This window comes from Canis aureus, chromosome 23, assembly GCF_053574225.1.
Source record: "Canis aureus isolate CA01 chromosome 23, VMU_Caureus_v.1.0, whole genome shotgun sequence".
Lineage (NCBI taxonomy): Eukaryota > Metazoa > Chordata > Mammalia > Carnivora > Canidae > Canis > Canis aureus.
In genome coordinates this window covers 16,699,115-16,718,293 of record NC_135633.1, presented here as the reverse complement: position 1 = coordinate 16,718,293, position 19,179 = coordinate 16,699,115, and the positions used below count along the sequence as shown (strand labels likewise).

Sequence of the window (19,179 nt, the reverse complement as noted above, 5' to 3'; positions counted from 1 at the left end):
TCCCATTCTGGGGCTGGATGGTCTACTTGATCTTAATGCCCCAAGGTGGGACTGCCACCCCACCCTCAAAGCCTTTGTCCTGAGTCCTGCAAGGGGTAGAGGTCAATATCGCTGCCTTCACCTCCACCAAGAGAGTTAACCAAAAAAGATAACTCGGGAGTTGTTGGAGCTGTCTAGCCCTCTGTAAATGCGTGAGTGGCAACCCATTGGCCATCCCATTCCTGGCTTCTAATGGGCCAGGCCTCTGTTAGGCTACCTGTTGGGCAGGGTGCGGAGGCTTTATGTTAGACAACTTGGAATCCATGTCTAATATGCCCTTGGAGGCCCATGACCAACACTCATCAGCAAAAGCAGGACGGCTTGCACTTGGACATTCTGGCTGGGCTTAAGTGGGTGGGTGCAGTCAGGAGAGTGTGTGGACTCTTTAGGTGGTTACTGTTGGGCTCAGTGAGCTAAGCAATGATATATGGAATTTGGAGACTGAGGGGCCAGCAGAACGCCATGTACTCAAGGCAGTGTGTGGCAGCATGGCTGGAGGGAAGACCTGGATGGGGGTGGTGGGTGGGGAGCCCAGGTGTCTTAGAAGGCAAGTAGTATTGAGGGTCACCTCTGGAGAGACGTATGAAGTCAGAAACAGGAGAACCAACAATGAGATTTGTAGGCAGAGGAGCAAAGAACAGGATGGAATAAAGGCTAGGGAGCAGGACACAGTTCAGCACGGATGTCAAAAACAAGGGGAGAAGGCTAGAGGATGCAGTGGGGGAAGGGATAATGCATTAAAGGTCCAGGGATCATGAATTCTGGCCATGACCGTCTTTTCAGGATGTCACTCCAAAAAGTCTCCATTGATCTACCAGGACAGGAGAGTCTGATCTCAGTTGGAGAGTGGAGCATGGACAAAGCAGTCCTATATTTCATGCCTATGCGAACCCAAACTGGGATCCAAATAAAGTCCATACATTGCAATTGCTTGACATGTATGTTAAATCTCTTTGAATCTATAAGGTCCTTTACTTTTTTTTTTCTTTATAGTTTACTTGTTGAATAAGCTGAGCACCTTGTCCTGTAGAGTTTCTCACAGTATGGATTTTGCTGTTTGTTTCCCATGGTGTCATATAACACAAGCTTCCATGTCTTACCTTTACATCGTAACTTGGTAGCTGGATCTAGATCTGGTTAGATTCAGGTTTGAATTTTGGCAGGACTGTTTATAGGCAGACCATCAGAGGTATGAAATATCTAGTTGTCTCTTACTTTGTGATGCTACAACTATTGATAATCATTGATCAACCGGATCAACTCATTCAGTAATGGTTGCAAAATGGTGATATTTTACTTCTTTTATTTCTTCTTTATTCAATTAGAATACTTTGGGGGCTCAGTCAGTGGGGAGTGTGACTCTTGATCTCAGGGTTGTTAGTTTGAGCTCCACATTGGGTGTAAAGATTACTTAAAAATAAAATCTTTTAAAAAATTAGCATTTTTCCATGGAGAGAATTTTCTCCTCATGAGCTGTTTAATTATCCTGATGTACAGTCATATAGAAAAGGCAGGAAAATACTAGATTCTTGCCCTTTGTTTACTAATTTGCAATTTGCAAACATATTTGCTATATTTCACGCACTGCAGTGCTTGTCCTCATTAGTATTCATATCATCCCATCATTGGCTGACCGGGTGGAGCTTATTCAGGTGGCCTCTCAAGACCTTTTCGTGGAAGCTTAGCAGTCTTTGATAACTTCTTTCCTTCCCAGTGGGACAAAATGTTCCAGGCTCATCTTGTACATTTCTTGTCCCAATCTGGAATCAGCCATTTTTCCAAGAAGCTTTGCTTTTTTTTTTTTTTTTTTTTCAAAGTGGGAAATGGATTCAATTGCCTACAATTTGAGTGCTACAGCTTTCATTAACACTGTTTCTAATTATTATTTCTAGGTCTTATAGTGGGATAGAGTTGGAAGATAATGTATTTATTTTTAAACATTAAATATACTACAGCATTCTTACTGCTGAATCCCATACCACATAAATGACAGTCTCAGAGCAGCAATAGCCACTGTACCACTAACAATTTAAGATTGCTAACAACAATCTGTTTAAGATAATTTTCCTATTCCTTTGGTTTTTTGGGTTGATTGCACTAGGCAAGTGCAGTTACATTATGTGTTTATGTGCTTTAAAGTCGCTTGGAATAGTTCTCTGTGTGGTTATGCCTCCAACATTATACACATTTACATTCGTTTGTTTGGTTTTACTTTCAGTTTTAAGGATGATTTTTGAAGCTTAATTTTGTTGTATGACTTGGGAAAATACCTAAACATATCAAAAGTCAAGTCTAAATTGTAAGGTATATTCATAAAATCTAGTTTCTTACTATTCTCTTCCATTTACTCTCTCCTGTTCCTATAAGTAATTTTTTTTTAAAGATTTTATTTATTTATGAGAGACACAGAGAGAGGCAGAGACACCAGCAGAGGGAGAAGGAGGCTCCCCATGGGAAGCCTGATGTGGGACTCGATCCCAGGACCCCGGGATCACGACCTGAGCCAAAGGCAGACGCTCAACCACTGAGCCATCCAAGTGCCCCCCTATAAGTAATAATTTAAAAAGATATATGGTTTATTATTTGCCTTAGTTTCCCCTCCACTTCCACCCAAAGCAGCTCTGAGACAATTGAGTATGTGCAGGTAGTTAATTTTTGGAGGTGACCCAGGGAAGTAATGAGAGAGAAAAAGAAGAGAACAACAGAGGGCAGCAGGTCAATCTAAGACTGTGGAACTGAGCTGAGAAATACAATGGACAACCAGAGCTCAAGCCACAGAGGACCTTCTGAGGAACTACACGGAATGTGTCTCAGAATTCTCTGCTTAAGGGGCGCCTGGGTGACTCAATCAGTTAAGTGTCTTCCTTCGGCTCAGGTCACGATCTCAGGGTCCTGGGATGGAGCTCCTCATCTGGCTCCCTGCTCAGTGAGGAGCCTGCTTCTCCCTCTGCCTGCTGCTCCGCCTGCTTGTGCTCTCTCTCTCTCTCTCACAAATAAATAAAATCTTAAGGAAAAAAAAAGAATTGTCTGCTTAGGACAAAGAAAATGGGATGATCCATGGCACCTGTTCTCTTGTCCCCTGTTGGTCAAGGATTGTCCCAGGGGGTGTCAACTCCCTGGAGCTCCCACACATGCTTATGAAACAAAGTGGTTGTCAGCAGTGGCCAACACACCTCAAAGGACAATGCAAGTGATGTGCAATGGAGCTCGGGCAAGGGCTGTGCCAGTCTACAGCTGTGCATAGTGGGTTTTTGCAGCAATGTCTGCGTGTAGCTAAAATATGGGCTGTAAGGATGAAGGCGGGGTGTAAAGAGGTGAGCATATCTTTGCATAGTGTTTTATTTTTTTAAGGAAGAAGCAAATGTGTGTGTACACACACACACATACTCTCTCTCTTTTCCTTAGACAAATAGTAAAATAATAATATACACACTTTGGTCTTCCTTGCTTTCTTCACTTAATCTGCTTAGAGATCACTCTGCAGTAGTAAATACAGATGTTGATTTCTTTTCATAGGTGCCTAGTACTCCTTCATACAGATACACCCTCATTTACTCAACCAGTCCCCTCTTGATGTTTGAGTGGGTTCTAATCTTTTGCTTTTTATAGATAGTGCTGTAGTGAATAGCTTCTTTCATTCATTTTTTCCCCTTCATATTTTACAACCATTCCTTTTTTTTTTTTTCAACCATTCCTTTAGAATAGACTCTGAGATATGGGATTATGGCATAAAAGGTGAATAAATACGTACTTTCACTAGATATTGCCAAATACAACCTTTTGCATTCCAGTGATGTATAAGAATGCCTGTTTCCCCACAGACTCACCAACAGACTTTGTTGTCCAACTCTTGGATTTCTGCCAATTGGATGATGAGAAGTAATATCTCGATACAATTTCAATGTTCATGTCTCTTATAATGGGTGAGGTTGTGCTTTTTTTTCCATTTAGTTGTTCATGCCACATTTCTTTTTCTGACAACTACTACTTACCCCTCTAGCCCAGTGGTTGAAAACTTCAATGTGCCTCAGGAGGCCCTGGAGGGCTTGTTAGAACAGATTCTGGAGGCCCTGGGAACTCTAGGGTCAATTTGTTTCCCTCTGCCACCTTGACAGCAATAACACAACAACAGCACAACAGCAACGGTAAGAACTGAGCCCTGCTGCAAACACATATGGCTCGCACTTCACACCAGGCACTCTTCAGGTTTCAGTTCTATTAACTCAATTCAATCCTTTTAAGAATAGATTATTCTCCCTTCTATTTTTGAGATGAGATACCCAGGGTGCACAGGAAGAGCAAGTACCTTAAGCTGATCAGTTGAGCTAAGGATCTGAACCTGGGCAATCTGTTTTTTTTTTTTAAAGGTTTTATTTATCTGTTCATGAGACACACACAGAGAGAGGTAGAGACATAGGCAGAGGGAGAAGCAGGCTCCCTGGAGGAGCCCAATGAGGGCCTGGATCCTAGAACCTGAGCTGAAGGCAGATGCTCCACCACCGAGCCACCCAGGTGCCCTGCAATCTGGTGTTTTTTTAAAAAAATATTTTATTTATTTATTAGTGAGAGACACACAGAGAGAGGCAGAGACACAGGCAGAGGGAGAAGCAGGCTCCATGCAGGGAGCCCAATGTGGGACTCGATCTTAGAACTCCAGGATCATGCCCTGAACCAAAGGCAACGCTCACGCCATCCAGGCGTCCTGCAGTCTGGGTTTTCAACCACAACTGCTTCTTGCCCAAATGGCAAATTTGCAGCCAAGAGTCATTTGGACAGACATTAAAAAATTTTAAACTCTCTCTGATTGGGCTATTTCTAGGTCCTGTGCATGAGCAGTCTTCCACCTCCACCTCAGTGGTAGTAATGTGTGGATCAGTCAGGAAACACCAGTTAGACTTGCAAATGGGGAGTTTCACAGGGAGAATAAGTTCTGGTCTCTCAGCTCAGGGAGTCTGGCCCCAGGGGAGGATAAAGGAAGGGAAGGAGCATGAAGAGTCGGCCCACATCCTGCTATATTTTCCGATTCAACTACCAGGTAGCTTGCAACAACTTTCCCCCAGAGCCAGCTGTCGTCCTAGTAGGACTTAGAGGCAAGGAACTCATAACCCCCAAATAATCCTTCCAGCTGCTCATTTTGCCTGAAATCCTGTAACAGAAGGACTGTGTCTTTTCCCTCTGCATAGAGGAAACTTTGAACGCATATTCCTCTGGGAGGGAAACACATAGTTGTGGCTGATTTTCAGCCTCAGCGCATTTGATTTGATCCACTCCCACCTTGAAAAGGGTGGTGGGGAAGGTTAGCGAGCAGGGGATCCCTGGGCCTGACTGTGGGAGTGGTTATCAAAGACGAAGGGATTCAATAGACCGTTAGATAACACTTTATAGTTAACAGAGCATTTCTGTATCCATTCAATCTTCACAGAAGCCTGACAAGGCTTCATCGTCCCCATTTTTCAAGAAGAATCTAGAACCCTGAGAGATGAGCAGGGGGTGGAGCTAGGATTTGACACTATGTATCTGGCATCAAGGTCTGTGTCCTTCGTGGTCACTACAGCCTGAGAGGAGAGGGAGCAGAAAAGAGGGGATGGGCTCACAATGACATATGTGGTGTGGAGTCTCAACCCCTTTTCCTTTGCATATGGACACAGGGCAAAGGAAGCCAGTGTTCCAGGTGTTTCTTTGTGCTCCTCATCATGGGAAACCATAGCCTGAAAATTCCAAGATGGCACCAAGGAACCCTTCCCAGGCTTCCCAAGCTGGTGTGAAGAAGGGTGACAGATGTCTTTCTGAACACCACCTTATGTCTTTATTTCTGCAGCTGAAATGAGCCCCCATTTTTTGCCTTTCACTTTGAGCCTCCACTGTATCTGGGCCATTGCCTTGCAGGGTACGCAGTGACATCTTTCACCAGTAGAGTAATGGGGACTGTTGAGGGACACCTCTTAAGTCTATCTATGCCCTCAACTTTGTCTTTCTGAGGCTTAGAAGCTGGAGGTCAGCCTCAGTCTGCTCAGGAACCAGTGAAAAACAATCATAATGAAAATAAGCTTTATACTTGTGTAGTAGTTTTAAAAATCTCAGATGAATTGTGTCATTTTGTCTTCTCAATAACCCCATGAAGGGGATTCTTTTAACCTGTTTTACAAAGGGGGAAACTGAGGTTCAGAGAGACCAAATGACTCACCCAAGGTCATGCAGCTGGAGGGTAGCAGAGCTGGGCCTCCACCCCAGTCTGTTTGACTCCAAAGCCCTGACTCTCCCACCCTACCAGAGAGCATCGGAGTTTGACGGATGTCTTGCCATTCAGACTGCCAAGTGGAAACTCTGCAAGATGGATAATGAGGAAGTCATTTTTCAGGGGATCAATGTGGATGAAAGATTAATTGATAAAACCTTGCCAAAAGGAGGATGGTGCAGTCTGGTTTGTGTTCCAGGAAACAGAGAGTCCTGGGAGGAGGGAGAACACGGTTCTAGAGAAAGTTTATGGGAGAAGGATGGAGTGTCTCTAGGCATTCGGGGGCGCCAATCATCTGGCCTCTGGTACTACCACTGGGTGATGATGCTTACTGGGTGCTTGGTGCACAGACTGGCCACTTACTGGCCCCTGGTGCCTAAGATATCTTGGAGACTTGACACCTTTTTATCTCTAGCCTCCCATGGGATAACCCAGATATCTGCTTCTGTGGGAGGCCTGCCTGCACCACACTGCTCAGGTATTTGTTCATCTCATTCCTACTGGTCCTCCTGTTTTCCCTGTCTTCCTCTTGGAGGTGCTTCCCTGGGAGGTCATGTCACTCTGTGGAGAGAGGGCAGATCAGTGTTGAATCCAGATCCCATTACTTTTTGTGCTACTTTAGGCCACCTACCTCGACTATACAATAGGACAATGTACCCAACAGGAAGGACTGTGGGAGGCAGGGAGGATCAGGTCTAGAAACTTCTCTGCCTGAGGCTCAGCCTTGGGAAACTGCTGTGTCAGAGGCGGCCATTCGAATATGGGGACTCTTCCGTGGCTCCATCTATCTTGTATCCCTCTCCAACCTGATTCTCAGAACAGGTTGGCTCTGATCTTGAACTCTTGGGCACTGATTACTCCTTCCCCTTCCTGGGGAATTGTTGCTTATGACCTAACTTCCCTGTGCTAAGAAGACATTGGATCTGGGGGAGGTGGGAAGGCAGCTTTCTACACAAATCCACCCTAGGTCTTGCTTTCTGCTCACTTTCTTTCCCCTGATACCTTCCTACTCTGTTCCCAGCCCCAGGGGTATGGATGCAGCTAGCCTGTATAACCTTCCAGTGCTAGAGCCCCTAGGCCATCCAGGCTGGTGCCCTGCAGACCTAGATTCCTATCTGTCCTCACCCCTTGGTAGAGATGAGAATGGTCAAGCCTGTGTACTGGCTTGAACAGGAGAGGCCTCAGGCCCTGACTCCAGGTGGGATGGGCTGCTGGGGTATAGTCTCAGAACTCAAAGATCTGATACTTTCCCCAGAGGAACCAGTTGCAGTCCCTAAAAATGCTTTAAGAGGGATGTTCCCTCCCTGCCTCTCCTCTAGCAGAGTACCTGGCTGGCATGAGTGATAGCTCAGTGGGATGACTCTGGAGGCACAGCAGGATCAGGCCTATGGGCAGGAGGGATAGCAGGGCTGAACAGGCCTAGAGCTTTGTAGGGCTGTTGGGCTGGTCCTGTGGTGGCTTCCAGGTCTCCAAATGATTTCATGGGGTGTACGGTACTTAAGTCTGGCACAGGCTGGCATCACTAGGCAGGGACCTAGGAAGAGGGGTAGTAGGCATGCCATGGAAGTGGTAGGACTCAGAGAGGGTCAGAATGGACGTGTCATGAGCCCCTCCTGTGTGTTACCATAGCATCTAGTGTCAGACAGGGGTAATGGCAGACTGCAGGAGGAGGATCCTGGGCCCCAGAGAAAATGAAAGTCAGGACCCATACTATAATCCTGGAGGTCAGGGCTCAGAGTGTAGGCAGTTCCAGCAGCGATGTGGCATGCTGGGAGGGAAATGGAGGTAGAAGCCCAGTCTTATGGTCTAGGTCTACATGACAGGAGCTTGAGGAAGTCAATGAGTTTATGAAAATATGGAGGTCCAGACTTCTTTTGGGCCCCACCTGGTAACAGAGTTGAGACTCCCAACCTTCTCCCCATCTTGGTTCAGGGAAACCTTAAGGACTGACCAGGGCCAAATATATAGAAATTTGGCTTGAGGATTCAGGTAGAGTTAGTAGGAGAAGGCAAGGTCTTCAGCTTTCCCAGTGGCCATAACTCACCATTTCTATCTCCCTCACCCCAAGCACTGTGCTTCTCTGGTTGGGATCTGGGCTTGGGTTTCACTTCTTACACTGACAACCTCTTGACACCCACGGGCTCTTCTAGTTAACAGCCAACAGAGCATCTTCTGATGGTGATGGTGCTCTTAGGCTAGAAAGGGTCTTATTTATTCCCGGGAATGAAATGCCTCAAGCTCCTAATCATCTCTTCTAGAGAAATACTCACTTATAAGAAGGCGCTGAGGTGGCAGAGGGGTCAGGGTGCCCTGAAGTCCAAAGAAGAAGAGGGAAGAAGCATACAGGCTTTATTCTCCAAGGAGAGAATTGAATGTGAAAACATTAGACATGCAGATGGGGTAGGGATGGAAATGGGAATCAGACATGGGGAAATGACTACACAAAGCTCCAGGGCAATATGTGAGAGGATGAGGAAATGTGTATGCAGAGCATGGTAACTCCCTGCAAAAGGCTGTGCGCGGTGATTCATTCGTCCAAGCTGATTGTTCTCTCAGCCATAACTGGGTACCTACTCTGAGTCAGAGAAACATAGAATGCGTAAGACTCTATTCTTGCCCTCCAGGAATCCACAGACTAATTAGAGAGTCAGACCGACAAACAATTTTCCAACAATGTAGAAACAATGGACTATTGCTAGAGTGGAAAGGAGGGGCCACTGGCTCAGTCCCGAGTACAGAGTGATGGAGGGTGGTGCAGAGAAAGCCTTCCAGAAGATCAGATGCTTCTGAGAGGTTAAAGAAGCAGCTGGTGAAGGGGAGTGGGGGCGGGGGGCATCCAGGCAGAGGGGACAGCATGAGTAAAGGAGAGCTTCAGACAACCACAAGACATTTGGTGTCCTGGAGAATACAGCAAGAAGCAGGAAATGGCATGGAAATGGCAGGAAATGGCATGGAGAATACAGCAAGAAGCAGGAAATGGCAGTACCAGGACGGTACTGGAGATATCCAAAGATAGGTTCTCCGGCCTTGGCCAGCCCTGAGAAGGCGGGAGCTAAAAGCCCTAGAAAAGGTTAGGAGATTGGCCAGACATAGCGAAGAAGGGCTTTTTAGATGGATGTAACTCAGAATCAGGGAGATGCCAGCCTGTCAGGTCATGAGTGTACATGACCACGGGTTGACAAACCGTGGCCCACACGCCAAATCTGGCCTATTCCCTGCTTTTGTACATAAAGTTTTACTGGAACACAGTCATATTCACTCATTTGCGTGATGTCTCTAGCTGCTTTCATGCTACAGTGTCAGAGTTGAATATTTACAACAACAGAGACTACTATATGGCCCTCAAAGTCTAAAATATTTACTCTCAGGCCCGTTACAGAAAAAGTTTTCTGACTTCAGGTTTAAAATAAACATCAGCTGGACAGTAGAACTAGGAGGCTGGACAGGCAGGTCAGTACGTGTGTCCTGTAGGTACGTTTACAAGGTGGTTTTGGCTCAAACCAGCGTGGTTTACACTGGACTTCGTTAAACTGGTGTTAGCTGGTTTGTTGATGCTGAGTGGAGCTCCACAAAGCCTTGTCCTAATGGCATTTGGATGACAGAATGCTTTTAGCTGAGACACTTTATTGCTATGCAGGTAGCTATGTCCCTGAGAGGAAGCAACCTGGGTTCTCTTCAGGTGAGGTTGCCTCCTCTTTCAGGAGTTCTCAACATGGTGCTTGGGTCTGAAGAACACAGGGATCTGACCTTAGGAGTTCTCCAGGACTGGCCATGCAGGGTTGTCATGGCCCCTGGGTGAAGACTGCCACCTGCCACAGGGATCCTGACTTCCTAACAGGCTTCTTGCCATCAGAATTAGTGCTCCATGGATCCAAAGTTATTTATTGTCAACCCTTCTCCTGAAAGTCTTTAAATAATTTAAGGTTCTTGCCCCACAACATTCCTTCCAAAGGACCATCACCCCTAAATCTCCATTGGCTTCAAGAGCTTCCTATGGCCCCAGGCAAGTCATTCCACCATGGTGAAGCTCTGGAAAACAACACATTTATTTCTCTCAGGCTATTTCAGCCATTTCTCAGGGAGTAACGGAGAACATATCTTCCTTTCTCCAGGACAGCCCTCAGATTTCTGAAGACAGCAGCCATGGTGACAAGTTGTCTTTCCAGGTCAGGTGGCTGCAATTCTTCCAGATTTCTCTGGTTTCCACCCTTTCTGGACACACAGCTGCCTGCCAACCTTGCACTCAAGGTATCGTACCCCAACGTTCCCACAACAATCCAATGGTCGTCTGATCTGGGTCCAGAAAACACCAAAGGGTCAAAAGACTCTCTGAGGAGCCATTTCCAGCATTTATGGGCTGTAGAACCTGACCCCTTTGGCCTTCAGTTTATTTATTAAGATTTTGTCAAAATTCTTATTTTGAATAAGAATAAAAATTCTTATTTTGAATTATTTCAAAATTTTTTATTTTCAAATAAATATTAAGATTCAGTTTATTTATTTATTTTTTTAAAAAGATTTTATTTATTTATTCATGAGACACACAGAAAGAGAGGCAGAGACACAGGCAGAGGGAGAAGCAGGCTCCATGCAGGGAGCCCGACGTGGGACTCGATCCCAGGACCCCAGGATCACAACCTGAGCCACAGGCAGATGCTCAACCACTGAGCCACGCAGGTGCCCCTAAGATTCAGTTTCGGCTCACTTCTGATGAAACATGCCAGCAGGAAGCACAGCCGGGGAAAGTGTTAGGTGCTCCAGAAAACCTGGTGATGAAAGAGTGTCAGAGAACTTCAGGGGACTGAGAAGGAGAATTAGACCAAATCACCTCCACGATATTTGCTCCTTGCGGAGGGGCTCTGCTAGGTGTACAGCCTCAGCTAGATGGTAAGGAAGTGGATAATCCACAGGTTTTTCTGTCACTCTGCACATCCTAAATAAAACTGACCCAAGGAACCAAGGCTCACTTTATTTTTGGCTATGAGGATAAGACCAGGTGACCAGAAGGTGTATTGTCTTATGCCACCAAGGACCTAGTGACCTTCTAGTGGAAGATGATTGAGACAGGGGCATCTGCTGCTCCAAACTCCCATGCCAGACTTGCTTGCTGCATTCCCCAAATTCTGTCTTTTAAGAGTCATTCTTTCCTGATAGGCCTGGTGCCGCTAGGCTGCCCTTGACTTCATGGTTAGCAGAGAGGAGATGCTGAGAGGGCAGGTCCTGCTCTGGCTCCCAGCAGTCTGGCTTCGAGCTTGGTGTAAAAAGCTGAGCAATGATGAAATTAAGGCAGTACTAGACGTGGGGAGAGTAGTTTTAAAAAAATTTAAACTTTGTGGGGTAGATATAGATTCATGCGCAGAGGAATAACACAGAGATCCCCTCCATTCTACCCATGGCCCTCCAGTGATAACATCTGCAAACCTTAGTGCAACATCACAACTAGGATACTGATATGGATGGTCCAGACGTGGAACATTTGCACCTGCTGCCACAAGGGTCCCTTATGTTGTCTTTTTACAATCACAAGTGCCTCCCTCCTTCCCCATCCTCTCTCAAACCATGACAAACACTGATCTGTTCTCCATTTCAAGAATCTTGTCACCTCAAGGATGTTATATAAATGGAGTCAGACAGTATGTAACCTTTCAGGACTTTTTTTCCATTCAGCGTAACTCTATGAAGAACCATCCAGTTGTTGTGTGTATCAATGGTTTATTCCTTTTTTTGGCTGAGTAGTATTTCGCAGTACAGATGTACCACAGAGTATTTCATCTTTCACCTGCTGAAGGACAACCACATTGTACTCGGTTTTCGGCTATTGGAAATAAAGCTGCTATAAATATTCATGTGCAGGTTTTTGTGTGAATAAAAGTCATCATTTCTCTGGGATAAGTGCAGAGGATCACAACTGCTGGATTGTATGATAGCTGAATGGTGACTTTTTAAAGAAATTACCATTTTACGTTCCCACCAGCAATGTGAGAGCAATTTTGTTCCTTCGCATCCTTGTCAGCATTTGGTATTGTCACTATTGTTTATTTTAGCCACTCTGATAGGTGTACAGTGATATCTTATTATAGTTTTAATTTGCATTTCCCCAGTGAGCAATGATGTTGATTGAACATGTTTTCATGTGCTTATTTACCATCTGTATATTCTCTTTGGTAACATGTCTCTTCATTTCCTTTGCCCGTTTTCTAATTGGGTTGTTTGTTTTTCTACTGTTGAGGTTTGAGAGTTCTTTATATACTCTGAATATCGTCCTTTGTTGAATAAGTGGTTGGGAAATATTTTCTCCCAGTCTGTAGCTTGGTTTTCCATCAGGGATTTTTCACAGAGCAAAAGTTTTTAATTTTGACAAAGTCCAATTTACCAGGTTTTCCTTTTGTGTACTGTGCTTTTGGCATTGAGTTTAAGAACTCATTGTCTATCCCTAGGTTCCCAAGATTTTCCTCTATGTTCTTTTCTTCCTCAAAAGTTTTATAGTTTTGTTTTACATTCATATGCATGACCCATTTTGAGTTCATTTTTGTATAAAGTGAGATTTCAGTCAAGATTCTTTTTTTTTTTTTTTTTGGTCTGTGGATTTCCAATTGCTCCAGAGAGCAATTGTTGAGAAAGTAATCTTTCCTCCATTGAATTGATTTTGCACTGTTGTAAAAAAAATCAATTGGGCATTCTTTGTATCAGTCTATTTCTGAGTTCTGTATTCTGTTCCATTGACCACTGTGCCTATCCTTCTGCTAATACCCTAGGGTCTTAATTTGCATAACCAAATAATAAATCTTGAAATTGGATACACTAATTTCTTTCACTTTAGTCTTCTTTTTAGAAATTGTTTTAACTATCCTAGTTCTTTTACTTTTCCATGTAAATTTCAGAATAATCTTATCTATATCTACAAAAAAATCTCTCTGGGATTTTGATAAGAATTACATTAGACCTGTAGATCAATTTGGAAAGAACTGGTATCTTTACTATGTTGAGTCTCCCCATCTACGAATATGAAATGTTTCTCCATTTATTTAATTCCTCTTTGGTTTCTCTCATCAGCATCATGCAATTTTCAGCACATAAGTCCTGCACTTGTTTTGTTAGATTTACACCTAAATATTTCATTTTTGAGTGATTTAAAATGGTATTATTAAATTTCTGTGTTCATACGTTCCCTGCTAGTACATAGAAATACAATGAGTTTGTACATTCATCTTGTATCCTATGACCTTGCTGAACTAACTTATTCATTCTTGGAGCTGTTTTGTAGATGCCTTGGGATTTTCTACATAGACAGTTATGTCATCTGCAAATGAGGACAGTTTTCTTTCTTTCTTTCTTTCTTTCTTTCTTTCTTTCTTTCTGATCTGTATGCATTATCTTTTCTGGGATAATTATCTTTTCCTGCCTTATTGCACTGACAAGAACTTCCAACATGGCCTTTTATGTTCCTATGCTAAGTAAGAGCAGTGAGAATAGACATCCTTGACTGATTTGTGATCTTAGGGGGAAAGCATTCCACTTTCACTATTATAATGTTAGTTGTAGATTTGTTGTAGATGCTCTTTATCAAGCTGAGGAAGTTCCCCTCTGTTTCAATTAAAATTGTTTTTTTAAAAACCATAAATGGGTTTTTGTCTAATGCTTTATCTACATCAATTGATATGATCATATGACTTTTCCACTTTTGCCTATTAATATGGTAGATTACTTTGCTTGGTTTTTGAATATTGGGCAAACCTTGCAACCCTGGATTAAACTTCCCTTGGTTACAATGGATGTTTTTTTTATATATATATATACTGCTGAATTCTATTTACTAATGTTTTTAAGGATTTTTGTGTCTATATCTATGAGGGATGATGGTCTGAAGTCTTCTTTTTGTACTGTTTTTATCTAGTTTTGCTATGAGGGTAATCTTAGTTTCATAAAGTGAATTGGGAAGTATTCCCTTCTCTTTTATTTCTTGGAAGAGATTGTGTAGAATTGGTGTTATCCTTTAAATCTGTAGTAGAATTCTCCAGTGGTCATTCACAGAATGAGAAATTCGCTGTCATTTAAAATTGTGGGGTTTTTTTTTTCATACCAGTAAGTTATTTCTCTCTTTCTACTTTCAAAAATTTTTGTGTCTTTAGTTTTTAGAATTTTTCTATGTATGTTTGGAGTTTCTTGGGTTTACCTTGTTTGACTTTCAAGCTTCTTGAATCAGCAGGCTTATGTCCTTTGCCAAATTTAGGAAATTTTCAGCTATTATTTCTTTGAATTCTTTTATATACCTTCCCTCTTTTTCATATCCTTCTGGGACTTCAGTGATATGACTCTTAGATGCTTTGTCACGGACTTACAAGTCCCTGAGGTTTTGTGCTTTTTTCCCCCAATCTATTTTCTCTTTGTTTTTCAGGCTGAGATAATTTCTATTATTCTATCTTCCGGTTCACTGATTTTTTTCTCTCTGTGCCCTCCATTCTGCTATTGAGGCTATCCATTAAACTTTTTATTTTGGTTATTGTATTTTTCAGTTCTCAAATTTCCATTTGATCTCTTTTCTATATCTTTGCTGAGGCTCTTCAATCTTTTCATTCATTTCAAGCATATTTATAATTGCACTGGAGGATTTCTTTCTCTCTCTCTTTTTTTAAGGCATGGCTACTTTAAGATCTTTGTTAGATAATTCTAATATTTCTTTCAACATGGAGTTGGCATCTTTGGTTGTATTCTTTCATTCAGTTTGAGATTTTCCTGACTTTTGATATGATAAGAGATGTTTGCTTGAAACCTGGACATTTTTGCATTATATTATGAGACTAAGATGTTATTCAAAGCTCCTATTTTAATTGGTTTTCTCTGACATGGCTCTAATGGGGAGGAGGGTTGCTGTCTCATTACTGCCAGGAAGAAGTGGAAGTATGATTCCTCATTCAGTCTCTGTAGACATGGGGGTGGCCTTGTTATTGTTGGGGGTGGGGGTGGAAGACCTGACTCTCCACTAGACCTCCTCTGACACCACTTCAGTGAGGAGTGGAAGGATGCCTCATTACTGCCAGGTGGGGATGAAAGTCCAGAATCCCCATGTGGTCTCTATTGCTGTAGGAAAGATGGTGGTTGGCCTCATTATTGTATGGTGGGGATGTAGGTCTCAACTCTCTATTTGTCCTTCTTTGACACCATTCTGACTAGGTTGTTAGGGTGCCTTGTTACAACCTCACAAGAGTGGATATCTAGACTCTCTACTTGACCTTCACTGACATAGATGGGGATGGGGCTACAGATTTTTTTTTAAATGTGGTGTTTGACTGAAGTAGAGAGGTTATTGGCTTTAAGTTTTCTATCTTCGTAGGCTGCTCCTTTTCTGATTCTTTGGCTGGAGAGAGCAAGTCTGCATCTCCTGGCACTTTCAGTCTGCTGGGTTCTTTAATTCCATGTGTCTAGGATATATGAGGTAAAAATAATACCCGGGCAGCTTATCACCATCTCATTCCTTGATTCCATGGTCTCTAGCTGATTTGCCTACTTCTTTCCATCTTTCAGATGCTTCTTATGTTTGCTTTTGACTATAATATCAAGGATTTTTAGTTGTACCTACCAGGAGGAATAGATGAAAGTATGTTTGTTCCATCTTCCCAGAAATGGAAGTCCTCTTTACAGAGAGAGTTTTTGATTTGTAAGACATCAATAGAAGGTCCCAACTCAAGTGAATAGGTAAATGGTCACTTCTGCCATGAAGCACTCATTGAATACTGTCCTCTGGCTGCCAGTCATGGGACACTCTAATCACTCCATTTATCTGTTTACTTTGGGGTTTAGCATCATATACTTTTATGCATGGAAGGAAATTTTCAGGAGCAAGCAGAGAAGAATTTCCTCATGCTCAGCTCTTCTCTCCTGGGAGACCCATCCCTACAAAATGTACACACTCTATCCTGGAAACATCCCATCAGAGGCTGAAAGTCCTGGTTGGAAAGGAGGAGTCACTAGATAACTCCTGAGGCCATCATAAGATTGTGCAACTGTGAGTTTACTAGCTTTTATTTGGATGAGTTCCCAGGGGCAGAGGCCATGTCTAATTTCTCACTTGTTTGGCCAGAGTCCTCATGCTGGACTTTGCACACACAATGCAGTTTTTGTCACTAATGGAACAATGATTGAGTGGCTGAATGTCTGAGTAATACATGGTCTAGTGGGTATGTGTTCAAACAGCCAGACTTAAATACATGGTGGGTGGGTGAGCAGAATTGGCTAATACTCAGATGATGCTGTGGACTTGGGGGAAGAGTCTTGATGTCAGACTTAACCCATCCCCACCAGTCCTCAGTACTACATAATATTTCACCCAGTCAGTGCCAGCAAAGATGGGCTGACTTAAAACTTACAGCACAGCAAATATCCGTAGAGAATGTGTAAGCATTTATCTCGCCATGCCACTTCATCTTTGGCTCAGGACAGTTGGTCTCTCCTGGATCAATTACAGCATAAGGGCCAGATACCCAGGGCTCAGATCTTCAGATTTAAAGAGTTAGAAGTCCATTAGGTAGGGAAGAGAACCAGGTGGTCAAAAGGGTTGGCTCAGCACTTTTCTTCTCCTGAGCTATGCACAGACATCAGCTAATGAAATAAACCCATTAGGAAAAGAACATGGGGGAATTCTTTTCAGGAGCATGGAAGTCCTCTGGAGGAAAGAAAGCTGTATGACCAGGAAAAGGATTCAAGAGTCTATGGCAGAAAGTGTCTTTTCACAATGATTTCTTCAAAAGAAACACAGAACCTACTGTATTCCAGGTATTTTCATATAGGATATAGGTGATCTCAGCTAAGTCTCACAGCAAATGGATGAGTCCTTGTCATCACAGATGAGGAAAATGGCTTAAGGAGCTTAAGAGATTTCTCTGAGGTCACAAAGCTGGCAAGTGGCAGAGCTGTGACTTACACCCTGGTCTATCTGACTCCAGAGCTCATGCTTGCATGAATGGTCAGGCTCTGCTGGTAGGGGAGAGCCAAAGAGAATTTGTTGGAGATTTGCTTTATGAATACCAAACTTAGGAAAATAAAAGGAGGAAATAACTGTGTTTTTTAGATTTACCACTTTCTTTGGTTATCATCTCTTACTGTACCTGACCTTCATTCTATGATCACTGTTCTTCTGAATAAGTATGTTTTTTAGTGAATATTTCAGTTAATATCCAATCATCAGGAGAGAGAAACCACACAGTAATTTTAGCAGGAAAAGTTTAATTAAAGAATTATTAACTATAATGTGGCTTGGGATAATAAAGGATTGGCTAATAAGTAGCTAAGACCACTTTAAAGAATATAGGAATAACAGATACGGGGGCAGCCAGCTTAAGTTGCTGTGGGACTGCATTGATGGAACTTGCTAGAAATCTGTCCTCTCAGGTTGTCAAGGAAAGCCTGTTCATCAGGAGTTGTCTTGCCAGTCACTCCCCTATGATACCACTTGAGCAAGCTTCTGCGGGAAGCTGCTGGTGCTGCTGGTTGCCAGGACATGGAGGAACCAGGTGCTGGAGAAGCTGGACTGAGAGGTGGAGAACTGGAACCAGGAAGGAAAACCTCTGTCCTGCAGCATCCCTCCACTACCCTCCATTGACAAAGCCTAATATGATGCCAGCTGGCAAAGGAAAAATATTTAAACAGTCCATCTCTACTTTTGCAGAGCAGAAGGCAAATTTGAAACTGAGAGGCAATAATTTGAAAACCGATACAGTGAAGGTCTTCTGATAATATCTGTCTCAATTTTTGTCTGGAAACTTCACCCCCATTCTTGACAGTCATTTTTGCTGGATGTACAATTTATTTTTTACTCCGCACCTGAAGCTTTCATTCCATTGTCTTTTGGTTTTCCCTGTTGGGTTGATTGTTTTGTGTTTGTCTTTTTTTTTCCTGCTTATTTTAAAAGTTCTTTCTTTGCTTTTGGGGTTTCACAGACATGTCTGAGAGTGGATTTTGTTTTAATTATTCTACTTGGTGTTTGCTGAATCTGAACATTAATATCTTTTGGTTTTGAAAAAGTCCCAGCCATCAGTCCTTCAAATAATGCTTCTCCCCTCACTCTTTCCTCTCCTCTAGAAACTCTGGTTAGATATTACACCTTCTCACATTAGTCATCTTGTCTCTTAACCTCTCTATTTGTCTATCGAATATATGCTTACCTCTGTATATTAGATATGTAACATATATATATGTGTGTGTGTATATATATACATATATATGTTTATTGCATTTGGAATTTGCCTTAAAGTTGACAAAAGTTGCCTAGTAATGTTACACCTATTCATTGATTCTTTTTTCATTTCATACATTTTATTTATAGATGGCGTATTTGATTCTTTTTCAGATCTGCTTGCTTATATTTATAGCTCTCTCTGCTGTTATTTTTGTCTTTTTATTTGTACATACATCAAACATATTTTACATTTTGTGTCTGTTAATTCTCATATCTGAAATTTCTGTAACTGGATGAAGTTGATGCTGTTTCTGTTGGTGTTTACTCATGGTGTCATGTTTCCCTGTGTGTTTTGTTTTGTTTTCGAGTAAAACTACATATTCCTTGAAACTTTATCCATAGGAATTATTTGAGGCTATGGTTGAAGATGAGTTTCTTTTGAAAGGGTGTGTTTCTGATGAGCTTCTGGGAGGTACCCTTAAGCAAAAGCCCCTTTAAGGTTCATTCTCACTTGAGGTTTTGTGGACAATCCAAGTTAAAAATTTGAGCCTCAAGTCCTCATTAGGACCTGATTTGTAGTTGATTTCTCAGAAAATTTTGTCTTCTCCACCTAGAAGCCAAAGTCTGAGGGAGTCAATTTTCTTTACTGACCCTGCTATTGAGGGTTGGACTCTTATTTTTGCTTCACCCTTTGAGAACATAGTTCTTCGGGTTCCTGGCTTTATGCAGGCGG

The 19,179-nt window shown here is 42.6% G+C and overlaps 1 protein-coding gene across 5 annotated transcripts in view; it reads left to right on the top strand.

Annotated features, from left to right (window-relative positions):
* The window catches only part of LOC144294659 (uncharacterized), a 209,573-nt gene that overhangs the window by 109,362 nt on the left and 81,032 nt on the right, over positions 1–19,179 (top strand). For 3 of the 5 annotated variants that reach the window (XR_013362033.1, XM_077866470.1, XM_077866469.1), the window contains one exon: positions 10,387–11,368. The exons of the other annotated variants lie outside the window; for them this stretch is intronic. Coding sequence is in view for 2 of the 3 variants with exons in the window: in XM_077866469.1 (XP_077722595.1) it covers positions 10,387–10,672 (286 nt within the window). In the remaining variant the exon portion in view is untranslated. Of the gene's footprint in view, positions 1–10,386; positions 11,369–19,179 lie in introns of those variants that run through there. 5 annotated transcript variants of the gene reach the window in all.